At 42.5% G+C, this 27,355-nt stretch overlaps 1 protein-coding gene across 1 annotated transcript in view; it reads right to left on the bottom strand.

The window, feature by feature from the left end:
* Positions 1 to 4,685: 4,685 nt before the first annotated feature.
* The window catches only part of TMEM117 (transmembrane protein 117), a 629,598-nt gene continuing 606,928 nt past the window's right edge, over positions 4,686 to 27,355 (bottom strand). Inside the window, exons 7-8 of the mRNA XM_069764733.1 lie at positions 10,843 to 10,972; positions 4,686 to 5,335 (exon numbers count right to left, since the gene is read on the bottom strand). Coding sequence (XP_069620834.1) covers positions 4,701 to 5,335; positions 10,843 to 10,972 — 765 coding nt within the window. The 3' untranslated portion in view covers positions 4,686 to 4,700. The remainder of the gene's footprint in view (positions 5,336 to 10,842; positions 10,973 to 27,355) is intronic.

The following is a 27,355-nucleotide window of genomic DNA, read 5'->3' as shown; positions in this document are numbered from 1 at the left end:
AGGGAGTGTTAGGTACCCCCCACAGCTACTTCTAGTTGCGCTGCTAGGTTCAGGGTTTGCGGTCAGTACAGGGACCACCTTCTCCAGAGTCCGTCTCATGCTGCTCCTAGGCCACCAGATCATAACAATTGACATCTTAACACCTGATATCTTAACACCTTCGGCCATCGTCTTCACAAAAGTCTTTTGCTTTTGTCCTTGGGTTGATATGCACATGTTGGACCGAAGAACATTTATCTCTGGGACACAGAACCCATGTCCTTCCTGAGCGGTATGATGGATGTTTGCACTTGCATATAATAGTTTGTACAGATAAACGAGGCACCTTCAGGTATCTTGAAATCCTTGTACCCAAGGATGAGCTACACTTGTGCCAGTCCACAATTTAGAAGCTTCCAAACAGATAACATCATCATAGGGGCAGTCCAGAATTGGTTAAAAGCAGAGTAATCTTAGTGTATGTAAATGTTTGATTTTTCAGTAAGTGATAAAAATGCCTTAATACATTCTCTCTCTCTCATTATTCTGGCATTTGGAAAATATGAATAATTACAGCAATCCTAACTGACCTAAAATGGGAAAGGTTTATTCTGATTTCATGTCAGATATTGAGAAAAACATGCATATGTGTCTTTTTATACAGTGCGTGTAAACTTTTGGTTTCAACTGTATATACACTGCTCAAAAAAATAAAGGGAACACTTAAACAACAGAATATAACTCCAAGTAAATCAAACATCTGTGAAATCAAACTGTCCACTTAGGAAGCAACACTGTTTGTCAATCAATTTCACATGCTGTTGTGCAAATGGAATAGACAACAGATGAAAATTATTGGCAATTATCAAGACATACTCAATAAAGGAGTGGTTCTGTAGGTGGGGACCACAGACCACATCTCAGTACCAATGCTTTTTGGCTGATGTTTTGGTCACTTTTGAATGTTGGTTGTGCTTTCATACTCGTGGTAGCATGAGACGGACTCTACAACCCACACAAGTGGCTCAGGTAGTGCAGCTCATCCAGGATGGCACATCAATGCAAGCTGTGGCAAGATTTGCTGTGTCTGTCAGCTTTGTGTCCAGAGGCTGGAGGCGCTACCAGGAGACAGGCCAGAACACCAGGAGATGTGGAGGGGGCCGTAGGAGGGCAACAACCCATCAACAGGACCGCTACCTCAGCCTTTGTGCAAGGAGGAACAGGAGGAGCACTGCCAGAGCCCTGCAAAATGACCTCCAGCAGACCACAAATGTGCATTTGTCTGCATTGCATGTGCATTTGTTAGAAACCGACTCCATGAGGAAGGTCTGAGTGCCAGACATCCACAGATGGGGATAGAAACAATATCTCAAATACAGATATCATATTATGATACCACACAACAGGCCCAGAAAAAGTGCCCGGAACCAAGATGAATGGTATCGTCTGGAGCTCCTAAACGTCTCAAAATAACAAAAAATTGGAGCAAACAACCAAAATATATAAAATATATCAAATTTTATTAAATTCCATTTAAAATTGCATATCAATACAGTATACCACACAGAGCAAAAATAAAGGGTAAATGGTGCACCTTGAGTGATGGCACCCCCTGGACAAGACCATAAAGCCACTATTCCATGTGTGAGTCATACAATGAAACAAGAGCCATAAAATGCCCAGTGCATTACATAACAAAGGCTAGCTAATACAATCTCCTAAGTCACGGGTAAATGGATCCCTCCATATTAAACAGCACAGTGGCTATGCAGTAGAAAATACCCGAGACCATCAGTGGATCTTACCTATGTTCCCGTCCATGGGGATACCCACGCGCCCCATGGTGCGTGGGTATCCCCATGGACGGGAACATAGGTAAGATCCACTGATGGTCTCGGGTATTTTCTACTGCATAGCCACTGTGCTGTTTAATATGGAGGCATCCATTTACCCGTGACTTAGGAGATTGTATTAGCTAGCCTTTGTTATGTAATGCACTGGGCATTTTATGGCTCTTGTTTCATTGTATGACTCACACATGGAATAGTGGCTTTATGGTCTTGTCCAGGGGGTGCCATCACTCAAGGTGCACCATTAACCCTTTATTTTTGCTCTGTGTGGTATACTGTATTGATATGCAATTTTAAATGGAATTTAATAAAATTTGATATATTTTAGATATTTTGGTTGTTTGCTCCAATTTTTTGTTATTTTGATCCACAGATGGGGGTTGTGCTCACAGCCCAACACCATGCAGGATGCTTGGCATTTGCCACAGAACACCAGGATTGGGAAATTTGCCACTGGCGCCCTGTGCTCTTCACTGATGAAAGCAGGTTCACACTGAGCACATGTAACAGACGTGACAGAGTCTGGAGACGCTGTGGAGAGCGATCTGCTGCCTGAACATCCTTCCGCATGACCGATTTGGCAGTGGGTCAGTAATGGTGTGGGGTGGCATTTCTTTAGAGGGCAGCACAGCCCTCCATGTCCTCACCAGAGGTAGCCTGACTGCCATTTGGTACTGAGATGAGATCCTCAGACCCCTTGTGAGACCATATGCTGCTGTGGTTGGCCCTGGGTTCCTCCTAATGCAGGACAATGCCAGACCTCATGTGGCTGAAGTGTGTAAGCAGTTCCTGTTAGATGAAGGCATTGAAGCTATGGACTGGCCTGCTCTTTCCCCATACCTGAATCCGATTGAACACATCTGGGACATCATGTCTCGCACATCCACCAACGTCACAATGCACCACAGACTGTCCAGGAGTTGGCGGATGCTTTAGTCCAGGTCTGGGAGGAGATTCCTCAGGAGACCATCCGCCGCCTCATTAGGAGCATGCCCAGGCATTGTAGCGAGGTCATACAGGCACGTGGAGGCCACACACCCTACTGAGCATCATTTCCTTGTCTTGAGGCATTTCCACTGAAGTTAGATCAGCCTGTAACTTCATTTTCCACTTTGATTTTGAGCATCATTCCAACCTCAGACCTCCGTGGGATATTAGTTGTGATTTACGCTGATCATTTTTAGGTTTTATTGTTCTCAACACATTCCACTATGTAATGAATAAAGATTTACAACTGCAATATTTCATTCAGTGATATCTAGGATGTGGATTTTAGTGTTCCCTTTATTTTTTTGAGCAGTGTATATACAGGGTGGGCCATTTATATGGATACATCTAAATAAAATGGGAATGGTTGGTGATATCAACTTCCTGTTTGTGGCACATTGATATATGGGAGGGGGAAAACTTTTCAAGATGGGTGGTGACCATGGTGGCCATTTTGAAGTCGGCTATTTGGATCCAACTTTATTTTTTCCAATGAGAAGAGGGTCACGTGACACATCAAACTTATTGAGAATTTCACAAGAAAAACAATGGTGTGCTTGGTTTTAACGTGACTTTATTCTTTCATGAGTTATTTACAAGTTTATGACCACTTATAAAATGTGTTCAAAGTGCTTCCCATTGTGTTGGATTGTCAATGAAACCCTCTTCTCCCACTCTTGACACACTGATAGAAACACCGCAGAAGAAATGCTAGCACAGGCTTCCAGTATCCGCTCCTCATGTGTTAACCTCTGTGACATGTCAATGGCTGTAAACAGAGAGAAATTTTTAAATAACTCATGAAAGAATAAAGTTATGTTAAAACCAAGCACACCATTGTTTTTCTTGTGAAATTCTCAATAATGAAGAAACACCATTGGCTGTCCTAGCTTCATTCAGCAAAAGCCCACAGCGTAGCACTCGCCGCATGTCAATGTAGAGTGGCATCAGTCAAACATCCCTTCGGTGGATATTATCACTCAGAAATGGCATCCCTACAAAATCCAGCTGCTGCAGCATCTCAACGAGGATGACCCAGATTGGCATGCTGAATTTGCAGAATGGGCAAAACAAAAATTGGAACATGAACCTCACTTTAAACAACTGTCAATTGGCAATTGTCTATGCTGTGAAGATATGAGATGTGCAGCATCTGAAACAACGCATATTGGAAGCCTGTACTGGCATTTCTTCTGCGGTGAAAGAGTGGGAGAAGAGGGTTGCATTGACAATCCAACACAATGGGCAGCACTTTGAACACATTTTATAAGTGGTCATAAACTTGTAAATAACTCATGAAAGAATAAAGTTATGTTAAAACCAAGCACACCATTGTTTTTCTTGTGAAATTCTCAATAAGTTTGACGCCACATGACCCTCTTCTCATTGAAAAAAATAAAGCTGGATCCAAAATGGCAGACTTCAAAATGTCTGCCATGGTCACCACCCATCTTGAAAAGTTTTACCCCTCCCATATACTAATGTGCCACAAACAGTATTTTATTTAGATGTATCCATATAAATGGCCCACCCTGTATATAAACACACATATATAAATAAACCAGTGCTAGTGGGAGCAGTAGTTGTGGCTTAAGTATTGCTATCCACCCTTCCACATTAGGAATTGGCCTAACCTGACACACTTCTTTTAAGGAAAGTCAAATATAGGCACAGACAACAAAATACAAAAATGTGCGGGTTGTAACTTTTTGAGCACCAGAATAACCTTTAACCTTATGCGCATTTTTTTTTACAAAAGGTAAAAGTAAGAAATCATCTATATACACTGTATGTATACTGTGTCTATATATATATATATATATATATATATATACATACATACAGTATATATAATCATATATTATTGCGACACATGTAACATTGTTAACTAATTGGATCGTCATAAGGAACAATGTCTGCAGCTGGCTCTGTCTCTGTTATAGAGGGAAGATTGTCTAATTCTGTTGCTGGAGGGTAACACAGTATTTCATTTTCTTTTGTCCTTGGAGCTAAGAGCGTTGGATCATGTAGGCATAAAGGTTCCTCTACAACTGCCTGAAGGTTTTCTATGGTCATTCCCATTTCCTTGCTGTGCTCAGAAGGAGATTTCCTGTTGATGCGTTTATAAGATTTATCTTTATTTTCCATTCCTTGTTCACTTTTCTGAAATCGCCCAAATAATGAAATGAAAAATCCAAATAACACAAATGCCATGAGACTTGGAATGAAAGCCAAGCATTTCACATTCAGACTTGCTCCAGTAAATCTGCTGTGTAAGAACATGTCTCCATCGACATAACTTCGATTGGTATACGGGTCAGTATGGTTTGATCTCCATTCCCATGATAAAGTTGATTGATTAAGATTCTGCAAGCTTTCGGAATCTTCAACCGTATATATCTTCTGGCCAGGGCCTATGTATTGACCATATGCAGGGGGCTTGTAAAAGATTTGATTCTTCCACATATTGAGATCAAGGATTAATACAAGGAATATAATGCCATAGTTAAACCATTTACCTACATGGAAGAACAAAAAGGAAATAATATAGTAAACACCCATAAAAGTACTAATCACAATACTCTATAATAAAGATGAACTGGATAAGTTCTTGAAGGGTAATTACAGTATTAATAAAGAATAATTCTAGACTTGTCACTGCTGTGTTGCTCAGTTATGATTACAATATGAGGAGCTTTTGTGGAGGAGAGAGAGTGCATGGTGATTGATATCTCTGCTGTCAAGTCCTTTTATGCCATAGTCCTGAGCTGGAAGATAACTGCACATATCTTAAAGCACTGGAAAGCATAATCAACACAGACAATATACAATATTTATTGGCTAATGTGCTTTGTGCAGCGATCTTTGAGCTTAGTAGCACAAAAAAAAGCCCTATGAGATAAAATTATCTACAGCTTTCTCTCTCTATCCAAGAAAAAGTATGGACAACAAGTGTATTGTACTGTACAAGACCATACAATACTTGATTTCCTTTGATTCGGCTAAAGTAACCTTTTTATAAAGAATTGTATCCAGGCTGGAAAACAAAATACTTGCGTAAGTTTTTCTCTTTTTTTTTAAATGTCCACTAAATTTTATTTACAAAAACCCATGTAAATCCTTTTATCCCACTAACAAGCCACTACTGGTGAACAGAGCAGGGGATAATGTTCCTAAACATGTATCCATATAACTTAAATTATAAGTTAAAGAAGTTAAAGAAGAAGAACTATAATTAAAGAAGTTTAATTGTGGCATGTTGCACAGTAATTAATGAATACAAGGCCAGTACCAGACGAATATAATACCAGGACATCTCTCTGCCTTCTGATGCCATTTTTTCCCTAGAGACATGATAATAAGTAAGCAAGAACCAGACGAAGTTTAGAAAAGAGGATCACATCTGTTGATTTTAAGAAGTAATCAGTACATAGCTTGCTTGGCCTTTTCACTTTTTTAAGATAATCAAGTCACATATAAAGGCACATGTGCTTGCCACATTTTTAAAAAACCTTAGTGTACTCCATAGACCAATTTTATGTTGTAGATGTATTTTTATATTTTACTTACGGTATATAGCGCCATTAATTCCCATAGCACTTTGCCGACATCGTTACTTTCCACATTGTTGCTCACAATATAAGTATTTCTTTGAAGTGTGGGAATAACCCAGAGAAACCAAAGCGAATACTGGGAGAACATACAAACTGCAGTTTTCTCCACGTTATTCAGCGTCCTATGAACTGCATGCCTATATAGATTTCTTAGGAGGGTTGATTCTACTAACAGACTCCCTTTAAGTCTTTTTAAGCTTTTTCAGTCCAATGTTACAATCTGATTCTATTTTACAGCAAAAGCCATGGTCTGTAAACAGCTTACAACACAGCAAAGGGACTTCATTGTTAAATGTTGTTAGTCAGGAGAAGGGTACAAAACATTTTTGAAGAAATTAGTTATACCATGAAACACTTTGAAGACAGTGATCAAAAAGTGGCTTAAATTTGACTTTACGTAGAATTAGACATCCCTCAAAAATTGATGAAGAGACAAAAAGAAAAGTTACCCAGAAAGCTGCTAAAAGGCCTACAGTAATATTATAGGAGCTACTGAAATTTCTGGCTGTTTACTGCAAGTGACAACAATCACCCATAATCTTCTTATGTCTGGCATGACACTGAAGGTGGAAAAACTTCTGAAATTACTCTTTTTGGTATGATTTTTCTACATGACAAAAACATGGCATTTTAATAGTTGTGTGTAGACTTATTATGTACACTGTACGCATCATCAACCATATGCAAGAATTATAGTGCATACGCATAATGAGAAAACATATACTGCTTTTCAAAAAATACATATTATAAATCACAGGAAAAAAATTAAACAAATACCATTGAAAATGGGATTTGAACCCAAACAGTATGACCAAACTTTGCAGAGAAAAGTCACAATAGCAAATGCAGCATGTAAAGTACATATAAAAAGTAAGAAACAATTGGTTATAGATGTAAAATAATAACATGGACAGGCATTTTTTTCTTAAAAAAACATTGCAGACTATTGTACACAGTTTGACAATATATAGAATAAATAAATTGTAAAGATTAAAGAATAACCAGTGTTTTAATTTGTATTCTATAAATCCATAGTATGTGTGAAACAATAAATTTTGTAATATATCTCATATGAGAAATCTGCTTCTTTCTTCTTCTGGACTGATCTTTCTTTTTCAAAATTCTCATTTCATGGGTAAAATCTGTATTCAGTGAGGACAAATTTTTACATCACTGAGATAGGAGATGGAGGCTGCTACTGATAAGATTTTACATAGAGAGGAGGAGGAATTTTTAGCTCCTCCCTCCCCTCTACATAGAATATTATAAGCAGAGACAGTTTTGGTCAACAACCCTCAGAGCGCTTCCTTCCGACTTCCCAACCCTCCACCTCCAAAGCCAACTTCTCCACCATTACAGAAGATCAACTCTCCACTCTACTCTCAAGATCGCATCTCACCACCTGTGCACTTGACCCGCTCCCATCCCACCTCATCCCAAACCTCACCACAGTCTTCATCCCAACCCTAACCCATCTCTTCAACCTATCACTAACAACTGGTGTTTTCCCCTCAAGCTTTAAACATGCCTCCATCACACCTATCCTCAAAAAGCCCTCTCTTGACCCATCCTCTGTATCTAGCTATCGCCCTATATCACTTCTCCCTTATGCCTCCAAACTACTGGAACATAGTAACATAGTAACATAGTTAGTAAGGCCGAAAAAAGACATTTGTCCATCCAGTTCAGCCTATATGCCATCATAATAAATCCCCAGATCTACATCCTTCTACAGAACCTAATTGTATGATACAATATTGTTCTGCTCCAGGAAGACATCCAGGCCTCTCTTGAACCCCTCGACTGAGTTCGCCATCACCACCTCCTCAGGCAAGCAATTCCAGATTCTCACTGCCCTAACAGTAAAGAATCCTCTTCTATGTTGGTGGAAAAACCTTCTCTCCTCCAGACGCAAAGAATGCCCCCTTGTGGCCGTCACCTTCCTTGATATAAACAGAACCTCAGCGAGATATTTGTATTGTCCCCTTATATACTTATACATGGTTATGAGATCGCCCCTCAGTCGTCTTTTTTCTAGACTAAATAATCCTAATTTCGCTAATCTATCTGGGTATTGTAGTTCTCCCATCCCCTTTATTAATTTTGTTGCCCTCCTTTGTACTCTCTCTAGTTCCATTATATCCTTCCTGAGCACCGGTGCCCAAAACTGGACACAGTACTCCATGTGCGGTCTAACTAGGGATTTGTACAGAGGCAGTATAATGCTCTCATCATGTGTATCCAGACCTCTTTTAATGCACCCCATGATCCTGTTTGCCTTGGCAGCTGCTGCCTGGCACTGGCTGCTCCAGGTAAGTTTATCATTAACTAGGATCCCCAAGTCCTTCTCCCTGTCAGATTTACCCAGTGGTTTCCCGTTCAGTGTGTAATGGTGATATTGATTCCTTCTTCCCATGTGTATAACCTTACATTTATCATTGTTAAACCTCATCTGCCACCTTTCAGCCCAAGTTTCCAACTTATCCAGATCCATCTGTAGCAGAATACTATCTTCTCTTGTATTAACTGCTTTACATAGTTTTGTATCATCTGCAAATATCGATATTTTACTGTGTAAACCTTCTACGAGATCATTAATGAATATGTTGAAGAGAACAGGTCCCAATACCGACCCCTGCGGTACCCCGTTTACCTTGTTTTACGTTTACCTTGAACTGTCCTCCCATCTCTCTTCTTGCTCCCTCTTTGACCGCTTACAATCTGGCTTCCGGTCACACCATTCCACTGAAACTGCCCTAACTAAGGTCACCAATGACCTCTTAACCGCCAAGAGCAAGCGACACTACTCTGTCCTCCTCCTCCTCGACCTGTCGGCTGCCTTTGACACAGTGGACCATTCCCTATTATTACAGACCCTCTCATCCCTTGGCATCACAGACTTGGCCCTATCCTGGATCTCATCATACATAACAGACCGGACATTCAGCGTCTCCCACTCACACACCACCTCCTCACCTGGCCCCCTATCTGTCGGAGTCCCACAAGGCTCAGTCCTTGGGCCCCTGCTCTTCTCCATTTACACCTTTGGCCTGGGACAGCTCATAGAATCTCATGGCTTTCAGTATCATATCTATGCTGATGACACACAGATCTACATCTCTGGACCAGATATCACCTCCCTTCTAACCAGAATCCCTCAATGTCTGTCCACTATTTCATCCTTCTTCTCCGCTAGATTTCTCAAACTTAACATGGACAAAACAGAATTCATCATCTTTTCCCCATCTCACGCGACCCCCCCAACGAACCTATCCATTACAGTAAATGGCTGCCCACTCCCCCCAGTCCTTACAAGCTCACTGCCTCGGGGTAATCCGTGACGCTGATCTCTCCTTCAAACCACATATCCAAGCCCTTTCCACTTCCTGCTGACTTCAACTCAAAAATATTTCACGAATCCGTTCATTCCTCAACCATGAATCTGCAAAAACCCTAGTCCATGCCCTCATCATCTCTCGCCTTGACTACTGCAACCTCCTGCTCTGTGGCCTCCCCTCTAACACTCTCGCACCCCTCCAATCTATTCTAAACTCTGCTGCCCGACTAATCCACCTGTCCCCCCGCTATTCCCCGGCCTCTCCCCTCTGTCAATCCCTTCACTGGCTCCCCATTGCCCAGAGACTCCAGTACAAAACCCTAACCATGACGTACAAAGCCATCCACAACCTGTCTCCTCCATACATCTGTGACCTCGTCTCCCGGTACTTACCTACACGCAACCTCCGATCCTCACAAGATCTCCTTCTCTACTCCCGTCTTATCTCCTCTTCCCACAATCGTATACAAGATTTCTCTCGCGCATCACCTCTACTCTGGAACCCTCTACCACAACACATCAGACTCTCGCCTACCATCGAAACCTTCAAAAAGAACCTGAAGACCAACCTCTTCCGACAAGCCTACAACCTGCAGTAACCACCGATCGACCAAACCGCTGCATGACCCGCTCTATCCTCACCTACTGTATTCTCACCCATCCCTTGTAGATTGTGAGCCTTCGCGGGCAGGGTCCTCACTCCTCCTGTACCATTTATGACTTGTATTGTTTAAGATTATTGTACTTGTTTTTATTATGTATACCCCTCCTCACATGTAAAGCTCCATGGAATAAATGGCGCTATAACAATAAATAATAATAATAAAGCACCAACTGTCATCTCCCATCTCAGTAATGTAATAACTTGTCTTCACTGAATACAGATTTTATCCGTGATTTGATAATTATGAAAATTAAATATCAGTCCAGAAGGAGAAAGAAGCAGATTTCTCTAAAGATATATTACAAAGTTGCTTATTTTCATGTATACTAATGATTTATGAAATAAGAATTAAAATGATGGTTACTTTTTACACAATAAAGATATCATCCTTTAACCAACAACATGCTGTACCTGTTATATGTATATGGTATTCTTCTTTTAATATCCTGTGACAGTATGGTACTCTGAACTGCATGTGAGCAGTTGGCAGACCAGGGAGATTAACATCCACATCACCCATGAAGTGAGGAAATTCCCAGTCCTGAAATAATAATTCAGTTTGAAATCACACATGGGAAACAATTGATTGACCATAGCATACCGTAAAACAGATTTTCCATATTAAATATTATAATAATTATTTTTCATATTATTTTTATGCTATTTTTAAATCAGTCCATGCTACATCTCCATAGAACAAACTAATTGTTTCAGTTCAGATTCAAATGGAATTGTCTTAAGATAGATCTTGGGAGTCTTATCACTGTCAAACCATTTTTCCATTAGATCTATAGTGGTAGCGAGGCTAACTCTGCCTCTGTCATGTAATGGCTGTTAATGATAAGCAGGGAGAGACAAAGACATGGCTGTAATATAAAAGCATCAATAACATTTAGGTTTTTGCCACACGGTCATATCTTTCACCTGCAGCCCCAACACCATACCAGTGTAACATCTTTACTTTCTAATTATCTTATATCATATTGTGTCATTAAAGGAGTTGTCCAAGACCTTTAATTTTTTTTTCTATAGGCCGAAAAATTAACAGAGGCGACTACATACAAATTGCCTCTTCTGAGAAAAAGAGGACTTAAACTCTATAGCGCCACCTGTTGGAAGTAGCGATCCTACAAGTCACAAGCAACCCTTTAACGAGTCGTGCAATATGACTTAGGATAAAAGCCAAATCAGTATCTCAATTCGCAGACATGGTGTTTCGGGCTGTTGGCCCTCGTCAGTGCGAAGCATGAGAACTAATTTGGCTAGGTGAGAGGCTCTGGACTGGGGTCTAAGGAGTATCGTTTCTCCCCATAGGCCTCCATATAGTATAATGCACTCCCCATAGGCCTCCATATAGTATAATGCACCCCCATAGGCAGCCTCTATAGGGCAATGCAGCCCCTAATATAATGCACCTCATAGGCGGCCATTATAGTGTAATGCGGCCCCTAATATAATGCACCCCCATAGGAAGCCTCTATAGTATAATGCAGCCCCTAATATAATATATAGTATAGGAAGCTTGTATAGTATAATGCATTCCCCATAGGCAGCCTGTATATTATAATGCACCCCCATAGGTAGCTTGTATAGTATATTGCACCCCCATAGGTAGCCTGTATAGCAGGGGTGTCAAACTGCATTCCTCGAGGGCTGCAAACAGGTCATATTTTCAGGATTTCCTTGTACTGCACAGGTGATAATTTAATCACCAACTCATTATTTGTGTAGATGATTAAATTATCACCTGTGCAGTACAAGGAAATCCTGAAAACATGACCTGTTTGCAGCCCTCGAGGAATGCAGTTTGACACCCCTGCTGTATAGTATAATGCACCCCCATAGGTAGCCTGTATGGTATATTCCACCCCCATAGGTAGCCTGTACAGCATAATGCACCCCCATAGGTAGCCTGTATAGTAACATGCATCACTATAGGCAGCCTGTATTTTATATTACACACCCATATGCAGCCTGTATAGTATAATGCATCCCCATAGGCAGCCTGTTTAGTATACTGCACCCCCATATGCAGCCTGTATAGTATAATGCACCCCCATATGCAGCCTGTATACATAGTATAATGCACCCAATAGGCAGCATATATAGTATATTGCACCCCCATAGGCAGCATACATAGTATATTGCACCCCCATCCATAGGCAGCCTGTATAGTATATTCAATATACTATACAGGCTGGCTATGCATTATACTATACAGGCTGCCTATGGATGTGGGTGCAATATACTATACATGCTGCCTATGGGGATGCAATATTCTACACATGCCTGGGGGTGAATTATATTATGTATACAGGCTGCCTGTAGGGATGCATTATACTATATTGCATCCTCATAGGCAGCCTGTATACTATATTGCATACCCATAGGCAGCCTCTACAGTATAATACACCCCCCAAAGGCAGACTATAACATGATGCACCCCCAAAAAAATAAATCCAATACTCACCTCTCTTCCTCCTGGTTTCATCGCTGCTTTGAACGACTGCACGTCTCTGGACCGCGGGCGCCGAGTAGTAATGTCATCGCAACCCCCTGCCAGTGTCGGCATCGGTGACGTCAGACGCTGACAGGGGGATGATGGGAGAGGGAGAGTAATGCTCCTTCTCTCATCATTGCAGTCAGCTGAATGCCATACAGCTGAAACTGCGATGATGGGTGGGGGCCTACTGCTGGCACCGACCTCCCCCCGCCTGCTAAGGGGCCCCATAGCGGCTGGGAGGCAGTGCAGGGAGATCGATTCTCCCTTCTCTGCTGCAGAATGTAACTGTATCGGCGAGCTGCACCCACCGATGCAGTTACAGTACTGTAGCTCTGGGTGGGCGATGGCCCCCTCTGCCCCCCCCCCCGGTAGCTACACTACTGGCAGCACCCATCGGACTTCACCGCCCCGCAGGTGAGTATAATAAAAGTTATTTTTCTTCTCTTGCAGGTCGGCTTGGGGGGCTTATATACAGCATTATATCAGCCCTGAAAGGTGGTGGCCGTAACTCTTATCAGCCAAACCTCATGACCGGTTCCCTTTAATTTTTTTTTTATTTGTGCCAAATTCACAAAACATTGTTGACCATTTTAATGAATTTGGCACAAAGTTCACAAATTAAAACAATGTCAAGACACAACCATTACTTAATAAATGCAATTGATGAATGGGGAGGCAATGTTTCTTTCATAGTCTGTCTTGACTTTTTTACTTGTCGAGTTACTGCCACGTGATTGGTTGATTTGGTAATAGGCTTGTACAGATATGGAATGGGTCATTATGGCTCCTTTTTTTGTTAGGAGTTACTGCCACCTGATTAATTGATTGGTTAGATCTTGTAGTAATGGGCATTTGTACAATGTCATCATGGTTTCACTTTACAAATCATGAAGGATATTGTGCATCAGCTATGACGAATTTGGTTGGTCTGATATGATTATTTTGCCATCACATTTTTCGTTTCTATACTGAACATACTACAACATACTATATTAGAAGACACAAAAGAGAATAGTAAAACCAAAAACACTCAGTTTGAAAAAATGTTGCAGTAATCTGCAAGTGCTAGTAAAAGATGTAAAAAACAGGGTATTTGGTTGATACGTTTTTTGCAAAAAATGTATACTAAGCTGCTCTACCAATCTTCATGGTATACCCTTATCAGAGCAGTCCTAACTAATGTATGCAATCCCTATCTGATGTATTTAAAAACCTGATCATCTGTATATAACCTGTGTGAACAGGGTTCAGAGAGGAAAAATCCATGTGTGCATACAGGGTAGAACAGCTTTTGTGCAGATAGCCCAAGAGGAGTGGTGGAACTCCCCAGTCTTGTAGACACAAGAGAACAATTATGGAAACAGGAACACATGGGCTACTTGCACAGTGAACAAGTCTGTATGATCATGTTCACACACCACCAAGAAACCTGAAGACACAAAAGAGAATAGTAAAACCAAAAACACTCAGTTTGAAAAAATGTTGCAGTAATCCGCAAGTGCTAGTAAAAGATGTAAAAAACAGGGTATTTGGTTGATACGTTTTTTGCAAAAAATGTATACTAAGCTGCTCTACCAATCTTCACGGTATACCCTTATCAGAGCAGTCCTAACTAATGTATGCAATCCCTATCTGATGTATTTAAAAACCTGATCATCTGTATATAACCTGTGTGAACAGGGTTCAGAGAGGAAAAATCCATGTGTGCATACAGGGTAGAACAGCTTTTGTGCAGATAGCCCAAGAGGAGTGGTGGAACTCCCCAGTCTTGTAGACACAAGAGAACAATTATGGAAACAGGAACACATGGGCTACTTGCACAGTGAACAAGTCTGTATGATCATGTTCACACACCACCAAGAAACCTGAAGACACAAAAGAGAATAGTAAAACCAAAAACACTCAGTTTGAAAAAATGTTGCAGTAATCCGCAAGTGCTAGTAAAAGATGTAAAAAACAGGGTATTTGGTTGATACGTTTTTTGCAAAAAATGTATACTAAGCTGCTCTACCAATCTTCACGGTATACCCTTATCAGAGCAGTCCTAACTAATGTATGCAATCCCTATCTGATGTATTTAAAAACCTGATCATCTGTATATAACCTGTGTGAACAGGGTTCAGAGAGGAAAAATCCATGTGTGCATACAGGGTAGAACAGCTTTTGTGCAGATAGCCCAAGAGGAGTGGTGGAACTCCCCAGTCTTGTAGACACAAGAGAACAATTATGGAAACAGGAACACATGGGCTATCTGCACAAAAGCTGTTCTACCCTGTATGCACACATGGATTTTTCCTCTCTGAACCCTGTTCACACAGGTTATATACAGATGATCAGGTTTTTAAATACATCAGATAGGGATTGCATACATTAGTTAGGACTGCTCTGATAAGGGTATACCGTGAAGATTGGTAGAGCAGCTTAGTATACATTTTTTGCAAAAAACGTATCAACCAAATACCCTGTTTTTTACATCTTTTACTAGCACTTGCGGATTACTGCAACATTTTTTCAAACTGAGTGTTTTTGGTTTTACTATTCTCTTTTGTGTCTTCAGGTTTCTTGGTGGTGTGTGAACATGATCATACAGACTTGTTCACTGTGCAAGTAGCCCATGTGTTCCTGTTAACATACTATATTATTCTGACCTTCAAAAATCAATGAAAATGTGATAACAAAAACACAAGTGTGAAAAGAAACCCCTCTCTGAATATCTCTCACTTGGCGTAAGACATTTCTAAACTGACCACGTTTCTATGAGAACAGCAGTAAGTTACAAAGATAAAGCCAACATTCTGTATTGATTCAGTTTGTACAAAACCATAAAAAGGTTTAGATTACTCAATTCTCTCGTATTTAGCCACACGCCCAAAGGGGAATGGAAACTCATATGTCTCTGGTCCCATTGTTCACAACACTAAAGGAAAATATATCTAACGTGAACCTAGTTCCCAATTTATTCAGGAGATAGGCTGGATATTTGACCTTTGCTCACGACAGGGTTACATCTCAGAGTAAATGCATGAACATGACATATCTACAAGCAGCATCCAATTTCATTTACAATAAGCTGAGAAAACAATCCTCAATTTGTGAGATAATACAGAACAGATAAATATGACACCGAAACAATCTACCCAGTATAAGTTGAATCTGTAGAGTCATTGGATCCATAAAATAAGATGAGAGACTGCGGTTTCAGTATTACAGCCTGGATTTCATGATCGGTACAATTCAGGACTAAAGTGTCTTAAACAAATGCTTGTTTCAGATTGCTGGGATTTTCAGAAATATTATTTTACAAAAATGCTTTTCGAAAGTATCAGCCAAATAAAACCCACTGTTTCACTCTAGCTATCTATCTATGTCATAGAGCGTATGCCATGGGGAGCCGGAAGAATGCGGTGAGCAGTAACAGGGTTTTCTTGTCCTTGTGTGTTCTTTATACCCTTGGGGAGGTCCGTTTCCTCACTGTTTTATTTATAATTGTATGAGCATTTCTATTTAAGTATCTTTAAGACTCATTAGGGAAAACTATTTCCTCCTAACCAGCATTTAATAAATATGCCAGCAAAAATGAAGGAACAGTGTTGCATGACAGTGTAAAACCGTTCATCCCCTCTGGAGCTATCAGACAGCTGAGAAGACATGCAAATGTAATAGTCAGTCTTCCAAATCATCCTCACTGTTCAGCCTGGAATGCTCCCAAGTGATACTGTTCTCACTTACAGTATTTAACCCAGTGTGCCTCAAAGTCCCCACCAGTCTTGTTTCAAACACCAGGACTATGAGGCATAACTCTGTACAAAATCATTTGTTAACATTACCTCAGGTTACTGCAAGACTCCTGCTGAAAATTGCATCTGGCTTGATTTCATAAATCTAAAATAGTCCACATTCAATAGCCTCAATAGTACCTCATAACTACTAACTTTGAAAGATAAGAAAGAAGGAGAGATACGGCAGTGCGCTGCATGGCACTTTATTTTTTACGCTAAGCCAGTACCTTTTCCTTCCCTAGCTCTTTAAACGTGCAAACACAATGAAGCCCATCAGTCTTCCCATACAGTATGGTACCCCTTTCATTGCAATCACTATCCCCCACACAGTACGACGTGCCCACGGAGCATGTGATGACCTCACAGTGTCCCACTATACAGTAATATACACCACACTAGATTCCTCCCACAGACAATATGATATCCCCACAGTACATTCCCACACAACACATTCATCTCACACAGCCATCCACCTACACTATGATGTCCACACAGTTACCTACACACAGTATGATACCCCAACAGATCCCCCCTGCACATACACACTGTATGGTTTACTCACACAGTACGTTGCCCCCCAAACAGTACAATATGCCCTCACTGCACATTTTCCCCACACACACACACACACAGTATTATATTCCTGAAGCCTCGCTCACACGAGAGTATAACACGATCAAGTGCTATCCGATGATTTATAGGATAGCACTTGACCCAATGTTATACTATGGGGCAGTGCAGATTAGCGATTATTTTCTCATGCCAATTCGACATGAGAAAACAATCACAGCATGCTGCGATTGGCAACGAGACTCAGCTTACAAGTATATGGGTGCATGTGAAACATCAGACTGCACTTGGATGTCATCCCAGTGCAGTCCGCTATACACCAAGACAGGCAATTTAGGATATGGATAAAATACTTTCTCCGACTCTTCCCCACATGTACTGCGATTCTCTCATGTGAGAGGAACAAAACACAGAGCACTGACACTCAACTCACTGGAGCCGAGTGTCATTGGCATATTGCATCTGATGCTCTCACATGCGATGCTATACGCTAGTGTGATTACAACCTGAAGACTCTGACGTCACTGACGCGGACACTGACAGGGGTCACGATGATGTTACTGCTCGGAGCGCACTGTCCGGAGGCGTGTGGGCGCTCAGAGCAGTGGAGGAACCAGGTAGAAGAGAGGCGAGTATTTATTTTTTATGGGGGCTCCCTTATACTACAGAGTCTGCCTATAGGGGGATTCCTTATACTACAGTCTGCCTATGGGGGGATTCCATATACTACAGAGTCTGCCAATGGGGTGCTGCCTTATAAAATAGAGTCTGCCTATGGGGGGCTTCCTTATACTACATAGTCTGCCTATGGGGGCTGCCTTGTGCTATAGAGTCAGCCTATGTGGGACTGCCTTGTGCTATAGAGTCTGCCTATGGAGACTGCCTTATACTGCAGAGTCTGCCTATGGGGCTGCCTTATACTACAGAGTCTGCATATGGGGGCTGCCTTACACTACAGAGTCTGCCTATGGGGGGCTGCCTTATACTACAGAGTCTGCCTATGGGGGCTACCTTATACTACAGAGTCTGCCTATGTGGGCTACCTTATACTACAGAGTCTGCCTATGGGGGCTGCCTTATGCTACAGAGTCTGCCTATGGGGGCTGCCCTATACTACAGTCTGCCTATGGGGGCTGCCTTATACTACAGAGTCTGCCTTTAAGGGCTGCCTTATACTACAGAGTCTGCCTATGGGGGCTGCCTTATGCTACAGAGTCTGCCTATGGGGGCTGCTTTATACTGCAGAGTCTGCCTATGGGCTGCCTTATAGTACAGAGTCTGCCTATGGGGGCTGCCTTATACTACAGAGTCTGCCTATGGGGCTGCCTTATACTACAGAGTCTGCCTATGGGAGCTGCCTTTTACTACAGAGTCTGCCTATGGGAGTTGCCTTTTACTACAGAGTCTGCCTATGGGAGCTGCCTTATACTACAGAGTCTGCCTATGGGGGCTGCCTTTGCTACAGAGTCTGCCTATGGGGTGCATTATACAATATAGCTTCTGCCTATGGGGAGTGCATTATACAATATAGAATAGGCCTATGGGAGTGCATTATATTATGTGGAGGCCTATGGGGAGTGCATTATACAATATGGAGGCCTATGGGGAGTGCATTATACTATATTGAGGACTATCTGGTGCATTATACTATATGGAGGCTTTCTAGGGGCCATCATACAGTGTGGAGATTACAGTGAGGGGGCCATCACACAGTGTGGAGATTACAGTGAGGGGGTCATCATACAGTGTTGGAGCCATCAAACAGTTTGGGGAACACTAAGGGGTCAGTATACTGTGTGGGTGGTGCTATACAGTAAGGGTGCATTATATTGTGTATAAGAGAGCATCATAATGTGTATAGGGGAGCTGTACATGGGGGAGACTCGGGACATTATTAAATGTAAAGTGGTCACTTATTGTTATAGGGGAACTCAGGTTACTGTGACTATTAAAGGGGCACATAGAGGGCAATATTACTTTCTAGGGGCAAAATATGGGCACTGGTTTCTAGAGCACTTGCACCCGGTATTACTATATTCTAGAAGGTTGCTTTAGAATTTAGAAGGCACAGTGAACCACACAGTAGGTGTTGAAATAGGGACACATATGGCAGCAGCGGCTCAATATTGGGATATCAGCAGGATGAGGAGTTTGTGCAGGTTGGGAATAGATGGTGATGAGGCTGGAATATGAGAAGTGAAATGTGTCTTTGTTGTATTCTCTGCAGCTGAATCGTGGCTGGAAGAAGTTGTCATTTCGGTCTGGGCCAGATGGAAAAGACTTGAAAAGTGAACGACTCCATCAGAAAGAACGTCAGCGGTAAGTCATTATCTGTAACTGTGCAGTGATATCTTATGTTCTGTAGGACTGGTATCTACCACTGACCATATGGCAGTAATATCCATGTTGGTCTTTATATAGAGATTATTTTCAGTAGCAGCACGGTCATCTGCTGCGGTCCTCCTCCACTATTAGGGTGCGTCACCGAGTTGTATTCAAGGTTACCTAGTTAGGGGCCAAATGAGAAGTTTCGCCTCCCTGAACAGAAACCCTTTCTATGCCTCTGTCCCCCACTATCCCACCACCATAGTAGGATAACTCCCATGTCCACCACACATTATGATGACCCCTACATTGCCCCAAGAACACTAATATGACACACAATATAATACCTTGTCAATATAAATAAATTCATAAATATCTGTGTCACATTAGTTTTGAAGTAATCACTGTAATACATTAAAATGGCCACCGTCTTGTTAGATACAAAGAAACTAGTCCTAGAATTAAGAGGAAAGGTGCCTGATAGCATGTACAATAGGAAGCTTTACCCTCCTCCCTCCCTGAGAAATGGGCTCCCAGAGAATATATCGATCTACAGTAATACTGGAGATATTCACTGGAGATATGCAGCATTAAGAACAAGTTTCTTACACTGCTGTCCCACCCAGGGATGCCACTAGGAATTTCGGGGCCCCATACTGGAAACATTTTCAGGGCCCCTGAGACTACACCCAGGCTCCACCCCAGCCCCGCCTCCACCCTTCAAACTGTCCACAGCCCCACCGCTCTGTCTTGGAAAAACTCCACTTCTCACCAATCACACATTAACAGTTCCCATCACTAGATCACACATATAGCCAGCAGCTTTTGTTTTGGTCAAAAGAGCTCTACTCTACTAAAAGAGCTCTACTCTATCGTATTAATCATTTGTTAAAATATCCAATACAATTTTGGTATATTTTTATTTACTTTTCAATTTTTAAAAGGACCAATAATATCACATACAAGGGACAAATACCACCGCACCATGGCCAGTGTTGTGAATTCTGCTCTTGGGCTCCCTCCGGTGGTTGTAAGTGGCACTTTTGTGAGTTCTGCTCTTGGGCTCCCTCTTGTGGTTTCTAGTGGTATGGCTGCTCCTTGGAGTTAGCTGTCTTCAGCTGCCTCCACTTATCGTCTCTTCTGCTCTGCTATTTAAGTCTGGCTCTTTCTTCAGCCTGTGCCACTTGTCAATGTTTCCTGGCTGGATTCACATCTCTGCTTGGATTCTCCTGGTTTCCTGACCAGTTCTGCAAAGATAAGTTCTGGCTTTGCTCTTTTCAGTCCACATGTTGTGGACTTATTGTTCTGTGCATTCTATATTTGTCCAGCTTGTCAGTATGGATTATTTCTGTTAGCTGGAAGCTCTGGGAAGCAGATTTACCCTCCACACCTTTAGTCAGGTGTGGAGATTTTTGTAAACTCTGTGTGGATTGTTTTGTAGTTTTTATACTGACCGCACAGTATCCTTTCCTGTCCTATCTATCAAGCTAGACTGGCCTCCTATGCTAAAATCTGATTTAATTTCTGCGTATGTTATTTTCCCCTCCTCTCACCGTCAATATTTGTGGGGGGCTATCTTTCCTTTGGGGATTTTCTCTGAGGCAAGATAGGTTTCCTGTTTCCATCTTTAGGGGAAGTTAGATCTTAGGCTGTGCCGAGGGGTCTAGGGAGCGTCAGGTACCCCCCACGGCTATTTTTAGTTGCGCTGCTAGGTTCAGGGTTTCCGGTCAGTACAGATACCACCTCCTTCAGAGCTTGTCTCATGTTGTTCCTAAACCACCAGATCATAACAGTACAAGTGGCCAAAAATGAATTAAATGCATCTCAAAAGAAGGAAAAGAAAGTTCTGAACCATTTTTTTTTCTGTGCTTTGGTTTGTCTTTTTTTTCCCTCTTGATATCTGGGTGGTTCAGGATATATGTTTTGGCATGGATGTTCAGGGTTTGTTTTCTCGTGTGGATCAACTTGCTGCAAGAGTACAGAATATCCAGGACTATGTTGTCCAGACTCCGGCTTTAGAGCCCAGAATTCCTACTCCTGATTTGTTTTTTGGGGACAGATCCAAGTTTTTGAACTTTAAAAATAACTGCAAATTGTTTTTTGCTTTGAAACCCCGTTCTTCTGGTGATCCCATTCAGCAAGTAAAAATCATCATATCCTTGCTGCGTGGTGACCCTCAAGACTGGGCTTTTTCTCTTGAAACAGGGGATCCGGCATTATTGAATGTAGATGCATTTTTTCAGGCGCTCGGATTATTGTATGACGAACCTAATTCTGTGGATCATGCAGAAAAAACCCTGTAGGCCTTGTGTCAAGGTCAGGAAGCGGCAGAGTTATACTGCCAGAAATTTAGAAAATGGTCTGTGCTCACTAAATGGAATGAAGAGGCTCTGGCTGCTATTTTCAGAAAAGGTCTTTCTGAAACCCTTAAAGATGTTATGGTGGGCTTTCCTACGCCTGCCGGTTTGAGCGAATCTATGTCTCTAGCCATTCAGATTGATCGGCGTCTGCGCGAGCGCAAAGCTGTGCACCATATGGCAGTATCCTCTGAGCAAAGTCCTGAACCTATGCAATGTGATAGGATTTTGACTAGAATAGAATGGCAGGAATTCAGATGTCAGAATAGGCTGTGTTTTTACTGTGGTGATTCGGCTCATGTTATCTCTGATTGCCCTAAGCGTACTAAGAGAGTCGCTAGGTCTGTTACCATTAGTACTATACAGCCTAAATTTCTCTTATCTGTGACCCTGATTTGCTCATTGTCGTCCTTTTCTGTCATAGCATTTGTGGATTCAGGCGCTGCCCTGAACTTAATGGACTTAGAATTCGCCAGGCGCTGTGGTTTTTCCTTGCAGCCTTTGCAGAGCCCTATTCCTTTGAGGGGCATTGATGCTACACCCTTGGCCAAGGATAAACCTCAGTACTGGACACAGATGACTATGTACATGGCTCCTGCACATCAGGAAGATTGCCGTTTTGTGGTGTTGCATAACCTGCATGATGTTGTTGTACTGGGATTTCCATGGTTACAGGAACATAATCCGGTGCTGGATTGGAAAACTATGTCTGTGACTAGTTGGGGTTGTCGAGGAGTACATATTGACGTTCCTTTGATGTCAATTTCCTCTTCCCCCTCTTCTGAGGTCCCTGAGTTTTTGTCGGATTTCCCCAATGTATTTGATGAGCCCAAGTCCAGTTCCCTTCCTCCACATAGGGACTGTGATTGTGCTATTAACTTGATTCCAGGTTGTAAGTTCCCTAAGGGCCGACTTTTCAATCTGTCTGTGCCAGAGCATGCCGCCATGCGGAGCTATGTTAAGGAATCTTTGGAGAAAGGGCATATTCGGCCCTCTTCGTCACCATTGGGAGCGGGTTTCTTTTTTGTTGCTAAGAAGGATGGCTCCTTGAGACCCTGTATTGATTATTGTCTTCTTAATAAGATCACGGTCAAATTCCAATACCCCTTGCCTTTGCTTACTGATTTGTTTGCTCAGATTAAGGGGGCTAGTTGGTTTACTAAGATTGACCTCCGAGGGGCATATAATCTTGTTCGTATTAAACAGGGTGACGAATGGAAAACTGCATTTAATACGCCCGAAGGCCATTTTGAATACCTTGTGATGCCATTTGGGCTCTCTAATGCTCCATCTGTGTTCCAGTCTTTCATGATATTTTCCGCAATTATCTTGATAAATTCATGGTCGTATATTTGGATGATATTTGATTTTTTCCAATTATTGGGAGTCTCATGTGAAGCAGGTCAGGATGGTGTTCCAGATCCTTCGTGATAATGCTTTATTTGTGAAGGGGTCTAAGTGCCTATTCGGAGTTCAGAAGGTCTCTTTTTTGGGTTTTATTTTTTCTCCCTCGTCTATAGAAATGGATCCTGTTAAGGTCCAAGCTATTCATGACTGGATCCAACCCACATCTGTGAAGGGTCTTCAAAAATTTTTGGGCTTTGCTAATTTCTATCGCCGTTTCATTGCCAACTTTTCCAGTGTGGTTAAGCCCCTTACTGATTTGACGAAGAAAGGCGCTGATGTGACGAATTGGTCCTCTGAGGCTGTTGAGGCCTTTCAGGAGCTTAAACGCCAATTTACTTCTGCCCCTGTGTTGCGTCAACCGGATGTTTCTCTTCCTTTTCAGGTTGAGGTCGACGCTTCTGAGATTGGGGCAGGGGCCGTTTTGTCTCAGAGGGAGTCTGATGGTTCTTTGATGAAACCGTGTGCTTTTTTTTCCAGAAAGTTTTTGCCTGCGGAACGCAATTATGATGTTGGCAATCAGGAGTTGTTGGCTATGAAGTGGGCGTTTGAGAAGTGGCGACATTGGCTTGAGGGAGACAAACACCGTGTTGTGGTCCTGACCGATCATAAGAATCTGATTTTTCTCGAGTCGGCCAAGCGGCTGAATCCTAGACAGGCTCGATGGTCCCTGTTTTTCTCCCATTTTGATTTTGTGGTCTCATATCTTCCGGGATCTAAGAATGTTAAGGCTGATGCCCTCTCTAGGAGTTTTTCGCCTGATTCTCCTGGAGTCCTGGAGCCGGTTGGCATTCTTAAGGAGGGGGTGATTCTTTCTGCTATCTCCCCTGATTTGCGGCAGGTGCTTCAGGAATTTCAGGCTGATAGGCCTGACCGCTGTCCAGTGGGGAAGCTGTTTGTTCCTGATAGATGGACAAGTAAGGTAATTTCTGAGGTTCATTGTTCAGTGTTGGCTGGTCATCCTGGGATTTTTGGTACCAGAGATTTGGTTGCTAGGTCCTTTTGGTGGCCTTCCTTGTCTCGCGATGTGCGTGCTTTTGTGCAGTCCTGTGGGACTTGCGCCCGGGCCAAGCCTTGCTGTTCCCGCGCTAGTGGGTTGCTTTTGCCTTTGCCGGTCCCTGAGAGGCCCTGGACGCATATTTCCATGGATTTTATTTCGGATCTTCCTGTTTCCCAGAAGATGTCTGTTATCTGGGTTGTTTGTGACCGGTTCTCTAAAATGGTCCATCTGGTACCTTTGCCTAAGTTGCCTTCCTCCTCAGATCTGGTTCCATTATTTTTTCAGCATGTGGTTCGTTTGCATGGCATTCCGGAGAATATTGTCTCTGACAGAGGTTTTCAGTTTGTCTCTAGATTTTGGCGGGCCTTTTGTGCTAGGATGGGCATTGATTTGTCTTTTTCTTCGGCGTTTCATCCTCAGACTAATGGCCAAACTGAGCGAACTAATCAGACCTTGGAAACCTATTTGAGATGCTTTGTGTCTGCTGATCAGGATGATTGGGTGTCTTTCTTGCCGTTGGCTGAATTTGCCCTTAATAATCGGGCTAGTTTGGCTACTTTGGTTTCACCTTTCTTTTGTAATTTTGGTTTTCATCCTCGTTTTTCTTCTGGGCAGGTTGAGCCTTCTGATTGTCCTGGTGTTAATTCTGTGGTGGACAGGCTGCAGCAGATTTGGACTCATGTGGTGGACAATTTGACGTTGTCTCAGGAAAAGGCTCAACGTTTTGCTAACTGCCGTCGGTGTGTTGGTCCCCGGCTCCGTGTGGGGGATTTGGTTTGGTTGTCTTCTCGTCATGTTCCTATGAAGGTTTCTTCTCCTAAGTTTAAGCCTCGGTTTATTGGTCCTTAAAAAATTTCTGAAATTATTAATCCGGTCTCTTTTCGTTTGGCTCTTCCTGCCTCTTTTGCCATTCATGATGTTTTCCATAGATCTTTGTTGCGGAGATATGTGGTGCCCGTTGTTCCCTCGGTTGACCTCCTGCCCCGGTGTTGGTTGAGGGAGAGTTGGAATATGAGGTTGAGAAGATTTTGGATTCTCGTTTTTCAAGGCGGAGGCTTCAGTATCTTGTCAAGTGGAAGGGTTATGGCCAGGAGGATAATTCTTGGGTTGTTGCCTCTGATGTCCATGCCACCGATTTGGTTCTTGCATTTCACTTGGCTCATCCTGATCGGCCTGGGGGCTCTGGTGAGGGTTCGGTGACCCCTTTGTTGTGAATTCTGTGGTCGAGCTCCCTCCTGTGGTCACAAGTGGTACTTCGGCTGATTCTGTCTATGAGCTTCCGTTGGTGGATGTGAGTGGTACTGCGGCTTCTAAGTTTCCTTCCTCAGGTGATGAGGTTAAGTCGTTAGGTGCTGCTCTATTTAACTCCACCTAGTGCTTTGCTCTTGGCCTCCAGTCAATGTTCTAGTGTGGATCTTGCTCTCTCCTGGATCGTTCCTGTGGCCTGTCTTTCCTGCATAAGCTAAGTTTTGCTGGTGTTACTTTTGTTGCTATATTTTCTGTCCAGCTTGCGCTATTGGTTTTTCTTGCTTGCTGGAAGCTCTGGGACGCAGAGGGGGTACCTCCGTACCGTTAGTTGGTGCGGAGGGTCTTTTTGCCCCTCTGCGTGGTTGTTTGTAGGGTTTTGTGTTGACCGCAAAGTAATCTTTCCTATCTTCGGTCTATTCAGTCAGTCGGGCCTCACTTTGCTAAAATCTATTTCATCTCTGTGTTTGTATTTTCATCTTAACTCACAGTCATTATATGTGGGGGGCTGCCTTTTCCTTTGGGGAATTTCTCTGAGGCAAGGTAGACTTATTTTTCTATCTTCAGGGCTAGCTAGTTTCTCAGGCTGTGCCGAGTTGCATAGGGAGCGTTAGGCGCAATCCACGGCTACCTCTAGTGTGGTATGATAGGATTAGGGACTGCGGTCAGCAGAGTTCCCACGTCTCAGAGCTCGTCCTTGTTATTGGTAACTCTTAACCACTAGACCCATTGTGGTTCTGAATTACCTGTTCATAACAGTACTGGAGGCCAAGGTACTAATGCTTCTCAATAGAGGGAAAAAAGAAGTTCTGAGACCATTTTTTTTTCTTTGCACTGTGTTTTGCCTTTTTTTCCCCCTAGACATTTGGGTGGTTCAGGACACAGGTGTAGTGATGGACATTAAAGGTCTGTCTTCATGTGTGGATCATCTCACTGCAAGAGTACAACATATTCAAGACTTTGTGGCTCAGAATTCTATGTTAGAACCAAGAATTCCTATTCCTGATTTGTTTTCTGGAGATAGAGCTAAATTTCTAAGTTTCAAAAATAATTGTAAACTGTTTCTGGCTTTGAAACCTCGCTCCTCTGGTGACCCAGTTCAACAAGTTAGGATCATCATTTCTTTATTACGTGGCGACCCTCAAGACTGGGCGTTTTCCCTTGCGCCAGGAGATCCTGCATTATGTAATATTGATGCGTTTTTTCTGGCGCTCGGATTGCTGTATGAAGAACCTAATTCAGTGGATCAGGCAGAGAAAAATTTGCTGGCTCTGTGTCAGGGTCAGGATGAGGTAGAGGTATATTGTCAGAGGTTTAGGAAGTAGTCCGTGCTCACTCAGTGGAATGAATGTGCGCTGGCAGCGATTTTCAGAAAGGGTCTCTCTGAAGCCCTTAAAGATGTCATGGTGGGATTTCCTATGCCTGCTGGTTTGAATGAGTCTATGTCTTCGGCCATTCAGATCGGTCGATGCTTGCGTGAGCGTAAATCTGTGCACCATTTGGCGGTATTATCCGAGCATAAACCTGAGCCTATGCAGTGCGATAGGACTTTGACCAGAGCTGAACGGCAAGAACACAGACGTCAGAATGGGCTGTGTTTCTACTGTGGTGATTCCACTCATGCTATCTCCGATTGTCCTAAGCGCACTAAGCGGTTCGCTAGGTCTGCCACCATTGGTACGGTACAGTCAAAATTTCTTTTGTCCGTTACTTTGATCTGCTCTTTGTCATCTTATTCTGT

This window comes from Ranitomeya imitator, chromosome 4, assembly GCF_032444005.1.
Source record: "Ranitomeya imitator isolate aRanImi1 chromosome 4, aRanImi1.pri, whole genome shotgun sequence".
Lineage (NCBI taxonomy): Eukaryota > Metazoa > Chordata > Amphibia > Anura > Dendrobatidae > Ranitomeya > Ranitomeya imitator.
Note: the sequence above shows the minus strand (reverse complement) of the source record. Positions and strands in the feature narration are given on the sequence as shown.